We start from the raw sequence: 15,302 nt of genomic DNA on the forward strand, positions 1-15,302 counted from the left end.
TGAGGTTTTAATAGTGCGTTGGACAGTTGTTAACACACTTTTAGGTCACCCGCTCCACTCAGTGTATCTGTTTGGCAGGCGCAATGCGCACTTTATCAATCGTAACTCTGAATTCAAAACTGATTTTCACGCGGGGTTTTTTTTTTTTGCTGCAAACGTCATACATGTAGCTATGCAGTCCTTCCAGAAAAACAAGGAGTGTTTTTGATTGTTGCGGGCAAAAATCCTTGATTATGCGGCACGTTTTCTTAAAAAATGCGATGGAATATGCAGGATATTTATGCAATTTTATGCGATGAAATTGCGGGAACTTGAACTTGAAAAACTGCGGTTTGATGAAAAAGAGAAAAAAAAGTCATTCCCCCAACACCCTGTTCTCACTATGCTACCACCTTAATGTAAAGAGTCATTTCTTACTACCTCCTATGATAAGCAAGCATACTACATCACAGTAAGTGCTGGGAATATTTAAGTTATCGGCTTGTTTTATTTCAGACCTTGATAAACGTTTCAAATAAATTTGAAAACACAACAGACATAAAGAAACTCCCATATTTACTGGGGGAAATGCCCAAATGTGGGAGCATTGCAGCTAAATTCATCACCTCATGTCATGACCTGAGGGCTGCCAGTGGAACCTGAGAAACACGACTCAGTACTTACTTCTTTTAATAGTTTCGTTTTTAATTATTTATTTATTTCTCATATCAACATCAACACACACATTATATTGCACATGTTTTTCTGGTGGCATCCAACGTGAGTGCAACACATCCATGTTTAGCCTGGTCTTCCTGGCACCTTCTCTCCAGCATATCCAGCATCATCTTGTTCAGGCCAGGCTTGTCATCCACCGAACGCAGCCATCTGTAAAAAAAAAAAAAAAAAAAGATAAGTAGCCATTTATTTATTTATTTATTTATAATGTGTTTGCATCAGTAATTTCCAAAAATTCAAGCGGACAACATTAACACTACCTTTGTAATGTATGTGGATGTGGGAGGGGCAAACGCTGAGACTCTCTAAGGTAGTTGTACGCCTTTGGACCGTGTAGATGGAGTGTGAGCGCTAACTCTCTATAGTCCTTTGTGTACTCATGACCCTGTTTTTCCGTGGATTCTACCTGAAGATCTGAAATTTTATGAGCAAAAATTAGTTAACAAACACATGAGTCTGATACAGATAATAACTAAGGAAGTTTAATGAAGACTGTAAGAATAACATGTACATACATTTCAAAGTGCTAATTTTGTCTTACCTGAGTAGAATTCAAGCCTCTCTTTGAGCTCCTCATTAATGAGGTTCTTTTCCCTCAAATCTCCCAAAAGACTCTTCACCGTGGTCTTTGCCCTCTGTTCTCTGGCCACGGCATTCTTCCTCTCTCGCTCCAGACTTTCCACTCTTGCCAAGGCTTCATTGAGTCTAGTCTTAAGAGCGGCAGGAGAAGCGGGCAAGGCGTAGCCATGATCCTAGTAGAAAGAGGGATGAACATGGTTTGGGTAATGTTTCACTTCACACACACACACCACTTTGACACCACTAGTGTATGGCCCACATTCTTTCTTATAGTCACCACCTGTCAAAACCACTGTCAGCACTGTGTGTGTGTGTGTGTGTCTATACGTTCCTCCCATCTCCTGTTTCCAGGTGCCTGTCTGAACATGACTTACCGTACATTAGACGGGGCAGCAGTGTGTGTGTGTGTGTGTGGGTTTATTTGTGAGTGTGTTTAATATGAGTGGCAGCAAACAAGTGAGTTTTTAATATGTCCAGGACCATTGTGATAGAAATACTCACATCGTTAGGCTGAGGCTGAGGTTGTGGGTGTGAGGTTGCCACTTGTGGGGCATCCTGAAAGGCCATGGACGGGCTCTCTTCAGCTCTTCTGGAGGTAGATGTAGTCCTGCGCTTTTCCGGCTAAAATGATAATAACAATACTGTAATGTAATGGAATAATACATCATACTTGTAATAAAAAAGTATTATGTATTACAAGTATTATCATTTCTAAATAATTTTAGCAGCTTCTGGTGTACATTATACTTGAAAAGAATATACAGGGACAAGTATCTCACCCTGCCCTGTGATTGATAATAGAATATTGACGTTTATGAATGCTAACAGCGTTATGGTGATACACCTACTATTTGGAGGTGAACCGGGAAGCTGAAGATGGATGGAAAAACACCATCTCTGAGCCGGACAATCTGACCTGTCCTATCAAAGTCGCCCTGCTTGAAGTGCTCAGAGCAAAGCACGGAGGAATCACTTGCAGTGAATCCTTTCCTCCTCAAAGCCGCTTCCCACTGCTTCCTCACACCTTTGTCTTTGGGAAACCTTCAAAATAAAAACGGGAGATTTGGGAGAGTCTGCACAAAAACATTTTACAAAAGGAGGTCAAGCTTATTTTCTTCCTTCAAATTTCTTAAAACCTTTCTGCAACAAAACTCCTACTTTGATGCATACCTGTTGATAATGAACCAAAGCTGCTTAAATTGTGTGTGTGTGTACATAATACAGCCCAATGTTATTTAGTTATATATGCTAGTTTTAGCAAGTTCCGGCAATTTTTGCAAATTCACGCAATTTCATAGCATAATATTGCATTAATATCCTGCATATTCCATCGCATTTTTCAAGAAAACGTGCAGCATAATCAAGGATTTTTGCCTGCAATAATAAAAAAAACCCCTCAATATTAATGTTCAACCCTACTTGTGAAAAGTAATCCCTCGAGCCCTGTTTTCGATCGTCCGTCTATTAGAGCAGGAATATGCTGCACAATGCTCTGGCATCTTGTTGCTTCCGCTGCTCAACTATGAGTAGAGTGACCGGTTCAAGATGGCGGCCGCATTTCTTGCGCCCCAGCAGCCAATGTGGCGTCTACTCTTATATGTCTGTGGATGTAACCAAAGTCCTTCTAGGCGGATAACAATAGTAGAACGTCTCTGATGTAACCGAGGGAAACCCGACCGGTAGCTCCTCACTCTCAACATCAATGTCACACTTTACGGCAAGCCCGTTTCACGCTGTGATTGGCTCGTTCGTTTGTGCTACATTCAACACAGGAAACAACAGAGATTTACAGTTGAAAGACATTTAGCAACAACCTACAGAAGAAAACAGAAATACAGCAGATCATCAGACATTCAACGATTTTTATAAAAAAAAAAAAGAGCACTGCAGCCCCGGAGTCATTCTGAGGGTGTAAAAGGAGTTAATACTGAACGGTTCCTTTGTGTTGATCACTTATGTTGTGTGATATCTGTCTAGTTCTATAGCTCCACAATCTCTCTCCCATATTACAGTTTTTATTGATTGCTTTGAAGCAGCAGTCAACTCAAACTCCACATTTTCAAAACAGTTAACACACAGGCCAAAACAGTGGCACTCATGGTCAAAATGACTCATTTTGTTTGCAAAAGGCTCTAACCGTGCCAAAACATTTAAAATAGCACAACAAAAGCTAATTTTGCCTTCAAACAACACAACTTGCAAACAAGTGTATGAGCTCTTCCAATCAACCATTACACAGTGGACAACAAAATACAAAATACAGCACTCAGTGCTTATCGGTGCACCATTGCTTGTCATTGTAGCCTATTACTGTCGCAGCTTTCATGCCAGTGCCATTTTTTGTCAAGTTTGCCTTCTTGCAAAGAATTGAATCCAGAATCAGAAATGCTTTGATGCATTTTTTGATTCCACTGATTCTTTTTTTCGAACTGTGGCTGAAAACTGAAATACTGTAAATATTACACAAAACACAAAATAAAATCTATTAGAGTATAAGAAAATAAGAAAGCTGGTAGTCTCATAGTTCACAAAACATTTCTGCAGCTTCACAGCAAGCTTTTTCCTGAACAACTGACCTGTTTTAAAACATAGGAAAGAAGTTAAAGATATAAAATATTACAACAAAGTATAACAATCTATTACTGTAGAGTATAAGAAATAGCCACTATTGATACTCAGTCTCTTCTGTCTTGAAGATGGGGCCACATGGCCTCATCCACATCACATTCATTATCCTCTCTTGCAATGAACCAAGGGAAAAATCTTCTTGCATGCCATCCAACCTTGACATTCCTCTGCACCTATTTCTCACTCTCATCTGCCTTAGACCTCTTCAAACCATGTCAGCAAAGAACAACACAGCCGCTGCACTTTTTAAGGCTTGCAGACTGATTGCTCATTGAAGATTTGTGTTTAGGAGTGTCAAACAGGTGCTTTAGTGATTTCATACTGATGTAGGTAGTTTCTAATAGTTAGGAACAGATGGTTTCTGTTTGGTTACCATAGCTAAAACAATGGAGTTTGGACTGCTTGAATGACATCCGTGTTAACTGTTCTGCAAAAGGGTGGAGAAAATGTGTCAATCCAATGAGAAAGGGTTAACACATTTGCAAGAGGTGTATTGTGCTCTGCTGAGACAGTGATGATGAAAACCAAGTGGATCCCAGTTTGTTTAAGCAGGTCAAAGCAATCAATAAAAACTGTAATGTGCTCACACATTCACTCTCATTACACCACCTGCAGTCTGTCAGTGCTGTAATCTTCTGGCCAAAAAAAGTCCCAACTGTATTTAGATAACGATGCTGCAGTCACAGCTATTTGTTGGGATTTTCCAGTCCACTTAAAAAGTGGCATAACGCCTCTAGACAGGGGTTTTCTGTCATTTTCAGGCTGGCCACACCAATCCTTTTATAAAATCCTGAAGAACCAGCTGTCTCCCTGCTGAAGAGGCTGTGCTTAATTTTTTTTTTTTATATGTGGGCAATCCATTCATTATTTTTCACTTTTTCATTGCCAGTTAATCAGATATTCAAGATTTGATAATGTCTTTCTGCCTTTGGTTTTCCTCCCTGAGCTCATTACACTCCCTTTGTAATCTTTCAAGCTTCTCTTTGCACTGTCTCTTGTCACACTGTTGATCATCCTCAGCTTCAGGCATTGATGACAACTTCTTCTTCTAATCCACTTTAATTTTAACTCTTTACAGCTTCAATTCCCAAAAGTTGGGATGCTGTGAAAAACGTAAATTAAAACAGAATGGATCAAGTTAGTATATTCTGTGTGTGTGTGTGTGTGTGTATATATATATATATATATATGTATATATATATATATATATATATATATATATATATATATATATATATATATATATATATATATATATATATATATATATATATATATATTATATAAGAATAAGAATAGTACAATATGAACGATATTTTACATTCACATTTATGCTATGCTAATATATATTTAGATAATAATATTAAGAAGTGCAAAACAAAGAGAAATTGTGCAAAACTTAAACTTAAACTTGTACATTAAAATGTGTAAACAAGCAGAGATGCCACGGACATGCCACAGGTTGCCACAGACTGCCACTGCGCTGCCACTTTTCAACTCTGAATCTCAGATTTTTCCTGTGCGGCTTTGAATGTAGCACAAACGCACGGGCCAATCACAACGTGAAACGGGCTTGCCGTAAAGTGTGACGTTGATGTTGAGAGTGAGGAGCTGCTATTTGGTCTCACACAGTCGGATCAGTTGCTAGCTTTATGTAAGGTAGGTTGCAGTGGCAGGTAGCAACATCTGCAGGTAGCAACATCTGCAGGCAGCAGCAGGTATCAGCAGCAGGTAGTAAGTGTCCTTGGTGTGGGCAACATGTGGGATTTAGATATCTGACTATTTTATTAACAGCTAACTAGCCTGCTGACTGCTTACAGGAGCCAGGCACAGTGTTCAGAGTCAGTCTTGGTAATGTAGGTGTAACGTTAACTGTATGTCAAGGTGTCACTTGTATTTTCCGCGGTAAGAAGAACACCTTTTGGTTAACATTGAACTGTAAAAAGACAAACACGACGCCATACGTGTTGACGTCACTGAAGATATGACAGCTCTCTGAGACGTCAGGAAGTGAACACACAGCACGGCAATAACATGAAGCTACTAGAACAATACAAAAAACACAGTCGGACATAATGCTGTTATTAACCCACCGTCACATGCGCACTGACAGCATTTCTTTGAGCTGCTCTGTATGTGTTTGTTTCCAGTCGAAGTCCTTCCAAAGTAACGGAGTACTTTGTAACGTTGTCAGCCAGTCATCATGTCGGAGCCCACCCTGCGGGTCCTGTATGGGAGCCAGACCGGCACGGCCCAGGACACGGCCCAGAGGATAGCTCGGCAGGGCCGGAGGAGGCAGCTGCAGGTTCAGGTGCTGCCTCTGGATTCTTACAATGTGGTGAGTAGTGGTGCTGTTTCAAAGCCTGCACGAGCAACACGGCAGTGCTGTGCCCCTCATGTGTGTTTCCTCTCATCCAACAGGCCAACTTGATCTCAGAGTCCCTGGTTATTATTGTATGCTCCACCACTGGCCAAGGAGACCCTCCGGACAACATGAAGGTAATGAGACAGATGTCAAGTACACAAATGGCAAGAGGAGTGATGATTTAGTGTTTGGACCTGTCCTTTAATTAAGGCCCCAGGAACTCCTGACAAAGCTGTGTGGTTTCTTTCTTGAGTCAGTAAAATGTTGCATCCATGATTGATCAAACAACTCCAGAAACAATTAAAGGTCAGAACTCAGATTATTTCTACAGTAGCCCTAATTTGTGTGTCTTTCTGTCTACTTCCTTCAAAGAACTTCTGGAGGTTTATCTTTAAGAAGTCTCTGCCTGTTGGCTCTCTGAGTCGGCTGGACTGTGCCGTTCTGGGCCTGGGGGACTCATCCTATCCAAAGTCAGTCCTTCTCAGCTTTACACACTTCTCACAGTACACATACAGAGTGACTCATGGTCTGTTGAATAAAAGCATCAACCGCTTTCTTCCTTAGGTTTAATTTTGTGGCTAAGAAGCTTCATAAGCGCCTCATGCAGCTGGGTGCCAGCACGCTGCTGCCTGTCGGGCTGGCAGACGACCAACATGACCTGGGGTAAGAAAACACCTCGTCTGAGGGAAGTGGTGGATCATGGGATACTTGATTCGCTGGGAGGAGCAATTTGACAATAAATCAGCAACAATCATAACTAAAAGTGTCTGGACATGTTGCACAGTAAAGGACAATAATTTACCTTTTAGCTGTTAAAGGGCTTTTAATGTGAAAAACCCTAGCGAGAAGTGTTCATCGTGGCAGATGTGGAGAACCATGAGTGAATTAAGAGTGGGAGTTTGGCATGACTGTTTCACTGATCGAGTTTATCTCATAGAGAGTGTGGGGATAGAGAGGGAATGATGTAATAGTTGTTTCCAGCCGGCAGTGTGTGTTTGCTCACCTCAACATGTGTGTGTGTGTGTGTGTGTGTGTGTGTGTGTGAACCAGGGCAGACGCTGTGATCGACCCGTGGCTCACATCATTGTGGGCGAACCTGTTTGCTCTGTACCCGTCTCTGGCTGAGGTGATTCCACTGAGGGAAGATGAAGCGTGAGTATCCCATGACCTGACACTGCATGTCATTCTGTGCTTGCATATTTTGAGTATCAGCTGGTTGTGTGTTTTGGTGCTGAGTGGAATCGCAGTCAGTCGTTTGTGTTTTTTGCTCGTTTCCTCGGGCAGGCTCCCTCCGACGTACACTTTCCACTTCCTGGATGATGTGAAGGACGAGAGGGAGGACAGGTTGAGGATTCCCACGGAGCAAACCGCCCCCTCCCAGCTCCATCCCTTCCCCTCCAGACTGCTGTCTAACAGGAGAGTGACAGACACGTCGCACTTTCAGGACGTCAGGCACATTGAGTTCGACATCACCGGATCCAACATTGAGTGAGTAATGTGCAACCACCTCAGACGTGCTATTCTGACAACGGTTTAACACGTCCGTCTCATGTCTCAGTTACTGGTTACATCCATGTGAAAGTCATGACAGTAATCTCAGGAGGTTGGACCTGTTTGTTTCTGTAACACTTTGAATACAACACAAATCTGAAGCGAACGAGAGAGACGGCTGTGTGTCCTGTACTGAGACCACTGTGATACATGTATTAACTCAAATAAAATGAAAGTGGTGTGCCTTGTTGGATTCGACCCGTCATTAGCTGTGTGCTGTTGCTGTGTAGGTTTGCTGCAGGTGACGTGGTCATGATGTTTCCTCGTAACGCACCGGAGGACGTACAGCAGTTCTGTCAGCTGCTGAGGATAGATCCTGAGGCCAGGTTCACTCTCAGGGCCACGGACAACACTGCAGGTAGGTGTGTGTGTGTGTGTGTGTGTGTAGGGTTTGAGTAAAGAACTCTGTTAACTAATAAGCACACGATTTTGCCTGGAATCGCCAGACTAATGTGCAAATGTGAGTTAGTCTGGTGTCTCTCAGTTCATTTTTGATTTCAAAGGGGAGTTACACAATTGGATGGACCTACAACCAATCAGAGCACAGGACGTGACTTGTGGGAACAGCAACACCATGCCAGGTTATGGTTCTTGGTCTGTTTTCAAGCAGGAAAGAAATGGCGGCCTTGTGACAGATGTTATCAGATTACAGCTAAACAGCTGATATGATTCTGAGAACCTTTGAGGAGGGAAATAGTCAGATTTGCTAGATTAGTCTGGTTCCAAGTTTACCTGTGATTGCTTTAGTCCACTTCCATACGTGATGAAATAACACCCTGGTAACATTCGTCGACTGTCATGAGCTTTCACCAAATGAAGCCCTGATGTTCAGTATGAAATGAAAGGATAAATAAGACCTTATCAAACAGTCATATCAATTCATAAATGTAAAATGCATCAGTGAATGTGAAATCAGCCTCATTACTGTCATTATTACTTTAACACTTAACACTTTTAAAATGTTTATTCGTTTCTTATTTTTTTGATGGATATGATTTCTTTTGATGACTTGGACTCTCTGCCTGTTGGCCAGTCATCATGTTTCCCAGCAGGCTCATTAACTGGCACATAGCTTGTAGTTCCAGCATTCTCTCTGCTTTTTGGCTCCACCAACTCCACAGAACAATATCTGCCTCTTCTAAATGCTCCACTGTGTTCACCAGCTAGTTCAACTGTGTCTGCTGTTTAGTGTTAGACAGGAAGTGTCCGTTTGGTTATTTTAATGGATTTAATGTTTATCATGGTGCTTTGATCTACTGTTACTGTTAAGTGCTGATTAGTGCAGCGTTGCAGCAGAGTTGTGCAGCCTCAGTGGACGGCAAAATGACTGTTTTCTTTATGAATGAACCTCTCAGTTCCAGCCAGGCTTCCTCAGCCCTGCACGGTGCGCCACCTGATGGAGAGGTACCTGGACATCGCTGCCGTGCCTCGCCGTTCCTTCTTTGAGCTGCTGTCCACCTTCGCCACCGACGAGCTGGAGCACGAGAAGCTGGTGGAGTTCAGCTCGGCGGCAGGCCAGGAGGAGCTGCACATCTACTGCAACCGGCCCAGACGCACAGCGCTGGAGGTGAAGGCTCGGGGTTAGAGTCAGGGCTGGGCTGTGAGCTCCGTAGAGTGGTCTCGTCAGTGATTCCAACTGACAATTTGAATGAGCTTCTTAATGATTTTGAAGCCCACGTGTGGGACAGCACCTTTTTAAAATGTTTTAATGGTATACATTTTAACAGTCATGTGAGTCAGATCAGTTCTGTCCGCCTCAGTCTCTTTCTGTCACTACAAGTCGGGATCAAAGATGTTTAAATCCTACACGTAGAAGCTCGAAACATACACACCTGTTCTTTGACCTGCTCACTGAGTTCACTGTACTCTTGCTGCTGCAGGTCTTGGCAGATTTCCCCCACACTACAGCAGAACTGAAAGTAGACTATCTCCTGGATCTGTTCCCTGAGATCCAGCCTCGCTCGTTCTCCATCGCCTCCTCTCTCCAGGTAGCTCATCATGCGTCACAAGTATTTAATTAGTCACATGCATTTGTTTTCCTGTTATTCGTCAGTCTTTTGTTTAAAAAAAAAAGCTCTCCTTTCACACAGGCTCACCCAAACAGGCTTCAGATCCTGGTAGCTGTGGTTCGTTATAAAACCAAGATGCACAAACAACGTGAAGGCCTCTGCTCCACCTGGTTAGCCTCCCTGAACCCTGAACAAGGTCTGTCACCTCAGAAGAAAGGAGGTGTCCTCAATTAGGCCTCATGCAGAAGCCACTCCTATGAGCCTGTTCATTGTTAGGTGGCCCAATCATTCTGTGGCCAACAGTGGCACAGATTTGTCTCATGAGTCATGGGCACAGATGGATGAGTATCACAGTGCTTGGAGTTTGAATATGATAATGAAAAATATAATAATAACTATAAAGCAATAATAGTTTAGTCTAAAGCTAAAGTGTGTAGGATTTGGAGGACTGTGTTTGTGTTTTTACCTCAGAATGAGACGTTTATGTCTACAGAAGGAGCAGCTCCTCTTCCAAACAGTCCGCTATGTTTCTACAGTAGCCAAGGATGAAACCAAACACTGTCTATTAGGGCTGGGTATCACCAGGTACCTCGCGATACGATACTATCACGACATTTTGCCCACGATAACGATAATATCACGATACAGCGATTCTGCGATAATCGATATATTGCAAGGAATTTCATCCACGATACATCACGATATCTGTGTCACTGAAGAAATTCAGAATTTATTGACTGCACTGAATCCATTTCACAGGAATTACAAAACATTGTCAATCAATTTCACATGAATGACAGCCAAGTAAACAAAGAGTATATTGCACAGTGACTGTTCTTAACACACACACTGACTACAACTATCATTAAATATCTATATGTGTGGGTTTCAGAGCTACTTAAACCATTTTTTTCAAATTTTATTTGGTTGTATACCTATGTTTGAATAAAGATAAAAGCTGTCCTCCGAAGAGGGGTGGTGGTGGTGGGCCAAAAAAAAAAAAAAAAACTTTTTTTTTTTTTTTTTTACATTTTTAAATATCGATATTTGGCACCAGTGTATCGATAACGTACCTCAAGACAAAATATCGCGATATATCGTAGTATCGATATTTTGGCACACACCTTCTGTCTATAGAGAAGGGCTGTCACATTTTTACCTTACTTGAAGGTGATCGTAGGCTCTCCTACATGCTTGGAAAGGGAGAGGAGGGGTATTCAGTTGGCTGCAGTCTGCAACTTCACTGTTAGATGCCACTAAATCCCACACACCAGACATTTAATTAATAAACAAACACATGAAGGCCGACTGCTGACTACACAGTCACTTTAACACAATAACACACACTCACTTATTTGTGCACTTAAATCAGCAAAACTCAGGAAGATTCCTTTTGAGATTCAAACGATTAAATCTGATCAGGTTTTATTAGTATTCCCGATTGTCTGACTTTCCAAATCAACTCAATTTGAGCAGCTCCAGGCGGAAGAGCAGCAAGAGTCTGTGGTCCAACACAGACGGCAGCTGGTGTGGGAACATCCCCACACACTGCAGCAGCAATTCCAAATCAGAACACATCAGGAGTTCCCACACATTCAGACCGCACGGAATAAACCAAATCACTCAACTGGCAGCGACAAATATTGCCGCCACTGACTTATTAACACCAAGTGCCCCTCGCCTGTGCTGCTCAAAACTTCCTGTAGATGTTTCATGTTTGTAACATATCAGGAACAGCAAGGGTTTGTCCTTTTCTAGCAGCAGGAAGGCTTTTAATCTGAAAGATCTACGAAGGAAGTGTTGAGATACACTGCCGATAGCTTAGTCAGAAAAAGTGAGTGCTGACATGACCATGGTTCTGATTACATAAGTGCTCTGTAAATGACATGTCGCCAACAGCCATGACATATCTACATTCTGTAAACCTCCTACATTTGTAAAAAAACAAACACGTAACTGAGAGAAAAATACTCTTGATGCAATAATGATTAATTGTGTTGGGCTGGACGCTGTTGCAGGCGACGTGTCTGTGCCTCTGTGGGTGAAGAAGGGAAGTCTGAGGTTCCCTAAAGAGAAGGACACCCCCGTCATAATGGTCGGACCCGGAACAGGAGTGGCACCCTTCAGGTCGGCTCTACAGGAGAGAATCGCCGAGGGAAAAAACGGTGAGTTCTTTACCTCTCTGAAGTAGTCGCTCACTTCACCTCACAGCTCTGACATCACACCCCTCCTCGTCCTTGTCCTCCTGCTCTGCAGCCAACGTCCTGTTCTTCGGCTGTCGCTCTGAGTCCAAAGACTTCTACTTCGGGTCAGAGTGGGAGGAGATGATGAAGGCTGGACACCTGAGCCTCTTCACTGCCTTCTCACGAGACCAGGTCTCACACACGCACACACACACACACTCAAGGTTAGCTTAACAGCGACACACCAAAAACCAAAGAACTACACATGATGCGACTGTAGAATTAGTTTGTGGAAGAATGAAACAATCGTCTATTCACCAGGCACATTTTATCACATTCTTGATAAGCAAGAATTTAATAATCTTCTGTATCACACCAACATTTTGATTATCACCAGTCTAGAGTCTTCGGTTTCCGGTTTTGAATGACAAATCCAGACTACCGCCACCTGGTGGTATGAGGAGATATTTCCTCTCACACAGGTGCAGAATGTTTGAGCTGGTTGGTCGCCGGCTGTAATCATTGTGGTGTGTTCAAGAGCAGCTCTTTGGGTGAGATGCAGCAGATGTAAGGCGACACAACCAACTGCATTCATTGCAGCAAATTCTATGATGTCAGTTCCGTGTGTGTGGCCCTTTAAATGTCTCCAGGCGTAAAAAGAAAGTTTGCAAACTCCTGCTCTAGAAATCAAATGAAAAAAAGACATTTTTCAGCTCAGAGTTAACTGTGTCAGAACTGCGCTGTGTCTCCGTGTCTGTGTCTGTCTCCTGTATATTCGTGGTGGCTCATCATGACATAAATGTGTGTGTCTCAGGAGGAGAAAGTGTATGTGCAGCAGCGAGTGAGAGAGAACGCTGAGCTCCTGTGGGACCTGATAGCCAACAAAGGTGCCTGCTTTTACATCGCTGGGTGAGTCCACAGAGAAAACTTCTCCTTTGTTCACATCTGGCTGTTTAGGATAGGTTCATATTTTTGGGTCATCTTCAGCAACAGCATGGTGCAGGGAAGTCTGCACTATTCACGAAGAGCTTCCCATGGAAGAGACAGACGGCAAAATCCACTGCCGTCACTCTGAAGCTGCAGCAGTCTCACTCAGACGAATCAAATCCCGCAGCATTTAGAAGATGACACTGCGCCTGCTCACATTTTACTTTACAAAACCAAATCAAATCCACCTCTTCTTCTGTGTAATGTTGGCATGTAACATGCATTTCCTACTTGCTGTGTTAAACAGCAGACAGTACAAACGCTGAGTGTCTCTCTGTGCAGCAACGCCAAACAGATGCCAGCCAGCGTGTGCGACGCTCTGAAGGAGGTGTTCCAGCAGGAGGGGGGCGTCTCCGCCGAGGAAGCTGAGCAGATGCTGACAGCCATGGAGAGGACGGGCCGACTGCAGAGCGAGACCTGGTCCTGATCACGCCACCCCAGCCGTCTCCCCCTCACAGTTTACGTGAACCTGCTGCTGTCATGTTAACTGTGACACGACCCTGCTGTGGGAAGATCAGTCGGCATCAATCAGTCAACATCAGTGTGACAAAATGAACTCAAAGCTCCCTCACAACCTCACTGGAGCTTTCAAGCACAGCTCACAGTCTTTGTGCAGCGACTGGATCAGGCTCAGCTGTCATCACATGACTGGAGCTCCATACTGAGTTCAGCTGGTTGTACTGAGGCGCTGCAGTTCACACCACAGCCTCTAACACCACCTTCACACGGACTTCAGTCCTGCTGATAAACGCAGCCTTGGTGTCTGATCTGCCTTTAAACACATGAATCTGTTCCTCCAGCTGGACCTCATTTATCGTGTCTCACTGCTACTTGAAACAGTACAAACCAGTAGGTGACGATTCTTTGCGTTTTCCTCTTCCACCGAGTCTGACATGTTGCACCGCCGCGTTCCTGGCAGCAGAATGTGCAGTGTGCTGTGTGTGCAGAGTTCGAGTAATGAATGTCAAAACAAGCCTGCAAGTGTCAAAGTGTAAAGTTTCTCAGAGCTCACTTTCTATGATTTGTGACATCATATGTAGTTTCTAAACCAGCCCTGGTCCAATAGTCAGTAACCACAAGTTAAAGCTTCCAGTGCCAAAACACGAAGGCCCTGTCCACACATGCACATGTATTTCATAAAACAAAGCTTTTTCTCTGCATTTTGTCCTTCTGTACGCACAGAAACGATGTCTGAGGTCATTGAAAACTGAGCTTTTGGAAAACTCCTTCCAGGGTGAAGATGTTCAGAACTCTGATGCCACTGGACTGGCAGAAATCGCACATGTATCTTAACCAAAAAAAGATTAAACTTTTCTGTGAAGATGGGTCATTATTCAAAGTATAATATTTTACATACATCTTCAAACACGTCTGGAGGGAACGTTTGAAGCTGCTTTAAGTATAGTATTTCATTCAAAAAAGTGATGAGTTGAACAGCTCTGTATTCCAACAGGCATCACTGTCACAGAGTGTGTGGTCAGTGCAGTGACACGTCTCTTCTCCTCCTGCTCATGCAGTCAAAAGAGAAAAAAAAAACATTTTCCGGTATCCCTGCCCACTTTGTCCAGTCAGGACAGAGAACTCCAACTGAAGAGGCGGTCCTGTCCTCCTGTTCAGGTACCCACACCAGGAATGACTAGACAAGGGAAGCCACCAAGTCCAGCGCTCATGCTTACACTAGCAAAAACACAGGGAGGAGACTGCTGACTGAAAAACGGACGTGAAGTTAACTAAATGCCACGTTCAGCAGCTTTAGGTAGAATCAGTTCTTCCAACAGCGACATCATCTTCAAACCGAAGCACCCGCCTCCTCTCTGTCCTCCACCTCCTGCCGTCACAGCTTCGGGAGTGGCGCTTTGAGCTGAGAAGACTTTGTAACAAACGACATCAACAGAGTTTTGCCCACGCACAAAGTAACGCTTTCAATTCTGCTTTATGTAAACAGACTGATGGTCAGTATCATACATATTCATACAGGTGTCTCCCATCCTGCCAAAGCAACACGCTACTTGTCCTTCTAACAACACAAATGGAGCCATTGATTTGCACTGGTTGTAGTGGCTTTAAAAGAAACTGAAATCCAGCAACATTACAACATGCTCTTCTCTTTGATGAAACTATTAAGTTACTCATCTGTAATATAAAACAATGGGTAACAGTAACACCAGTAGATTCCTAATCAGTAGTGTCAGTTATATAAGACGTCACTCATACGATAGTTAATTTTAGCCTTTTTAGGTGGAGGCATGAAGTGGTGGAGCAGGACGTCTCACCTTTTAACAT

The 15,302-nt window shown here is 43.2% G+C and overlaps 2 protein-coding genes across 7 annotated transcripts; one reads left to right on the top strand and one right to left on the bottom strand.

Annotated features, from left to right (window-relative positions):
- Positions 1-652: 652 nt before the first annotated feature.
- On the bottom strand, positions 653-3,008 carry LOC115592314 (THAP domain-containing protein 6-like). The gene is made up of 6 exons (XM_030434920.1): positions 2,716-3,008; positions 2,145-2,337; positions 1,798-1,917; positions 1,259-1,469; positions 978-1,131; positions 653-867 (listed from the first exon to the last, which is right to left on the bottom strand). The coding sequence occupies exons 1-6, from the start codon at positions 2,793-2,795 to the stop codon at positions 726-728; spliced, it is 900 nt and encodes a 299-aa protein (XP_030290780.1). The 5' UTR covers positions 2,796-3,008; the 3' UTR covers positions 653-725.
- Positions 3,009-5,492: 2,484 nt separating this feature from the next.
- On the top strand, positions 5,493-14,345 carry ndor1 (NADPH dependent diflavin oxidoreductase 1). 6 transcript variants are annotated; one of them, XM_030436603.1, is made up of 15 exons: positions 5,493-5,583; positions 6,075-6,262; positions 6,346-6,423; positions 6,662-6,759; positions 6,854-6,952; positions 7,340-7,441; positions 7,574-7,777; positions 8,071-8,198; positions 9,196-9,407; positions 9,721-9,828; positions 9,931-10,045; positions 11,868-12,014; positions 12,106-12,224; positions 12,847-12,941; positions 13,302-14,345. In XM_030436603.1, exons 2-15 carry the CDS (start codon positions 6,128-6,130, stop codon positions 13,444-13,446), a joined length of 1,785 nt encoding a protein of 594 aa, XP_030292463.1. In that variant the 5' UTR covers positions 5,493-5,583; positions 6,075-6,127; the 3' UTR covers positions 13,447-14,345. The 6 variants fall into 6 exon arrangements, with proteins under 6 accessions (XP_030292463.1, XP_030292468.1, XP_030292464.1 ...); XM_030436608.1 differs by having other exon boundaries at positions 5,526-5,583; positions 6,119-6,262; XM_030436604.1 differs by having other exon boundaries at positions 5,542-5,658.
- The last annotated feature ends 957 nt before the right edge of the window (positions 14,346-15,302 follow it).

The sequence above is a fragment of the Sparus aurata genome, chromosome 12, assembly GCF_900880675.1.
Source record: "Sparus aurata chromosome 12, fSpaAur1.1, whole genome shotgun sequence".
Lineage (NCBI taxonomy): Eukaryota > Metazoa > Chordata > Actinopteri > Spariformes > Sparidae > Sparus > Sparus aurata.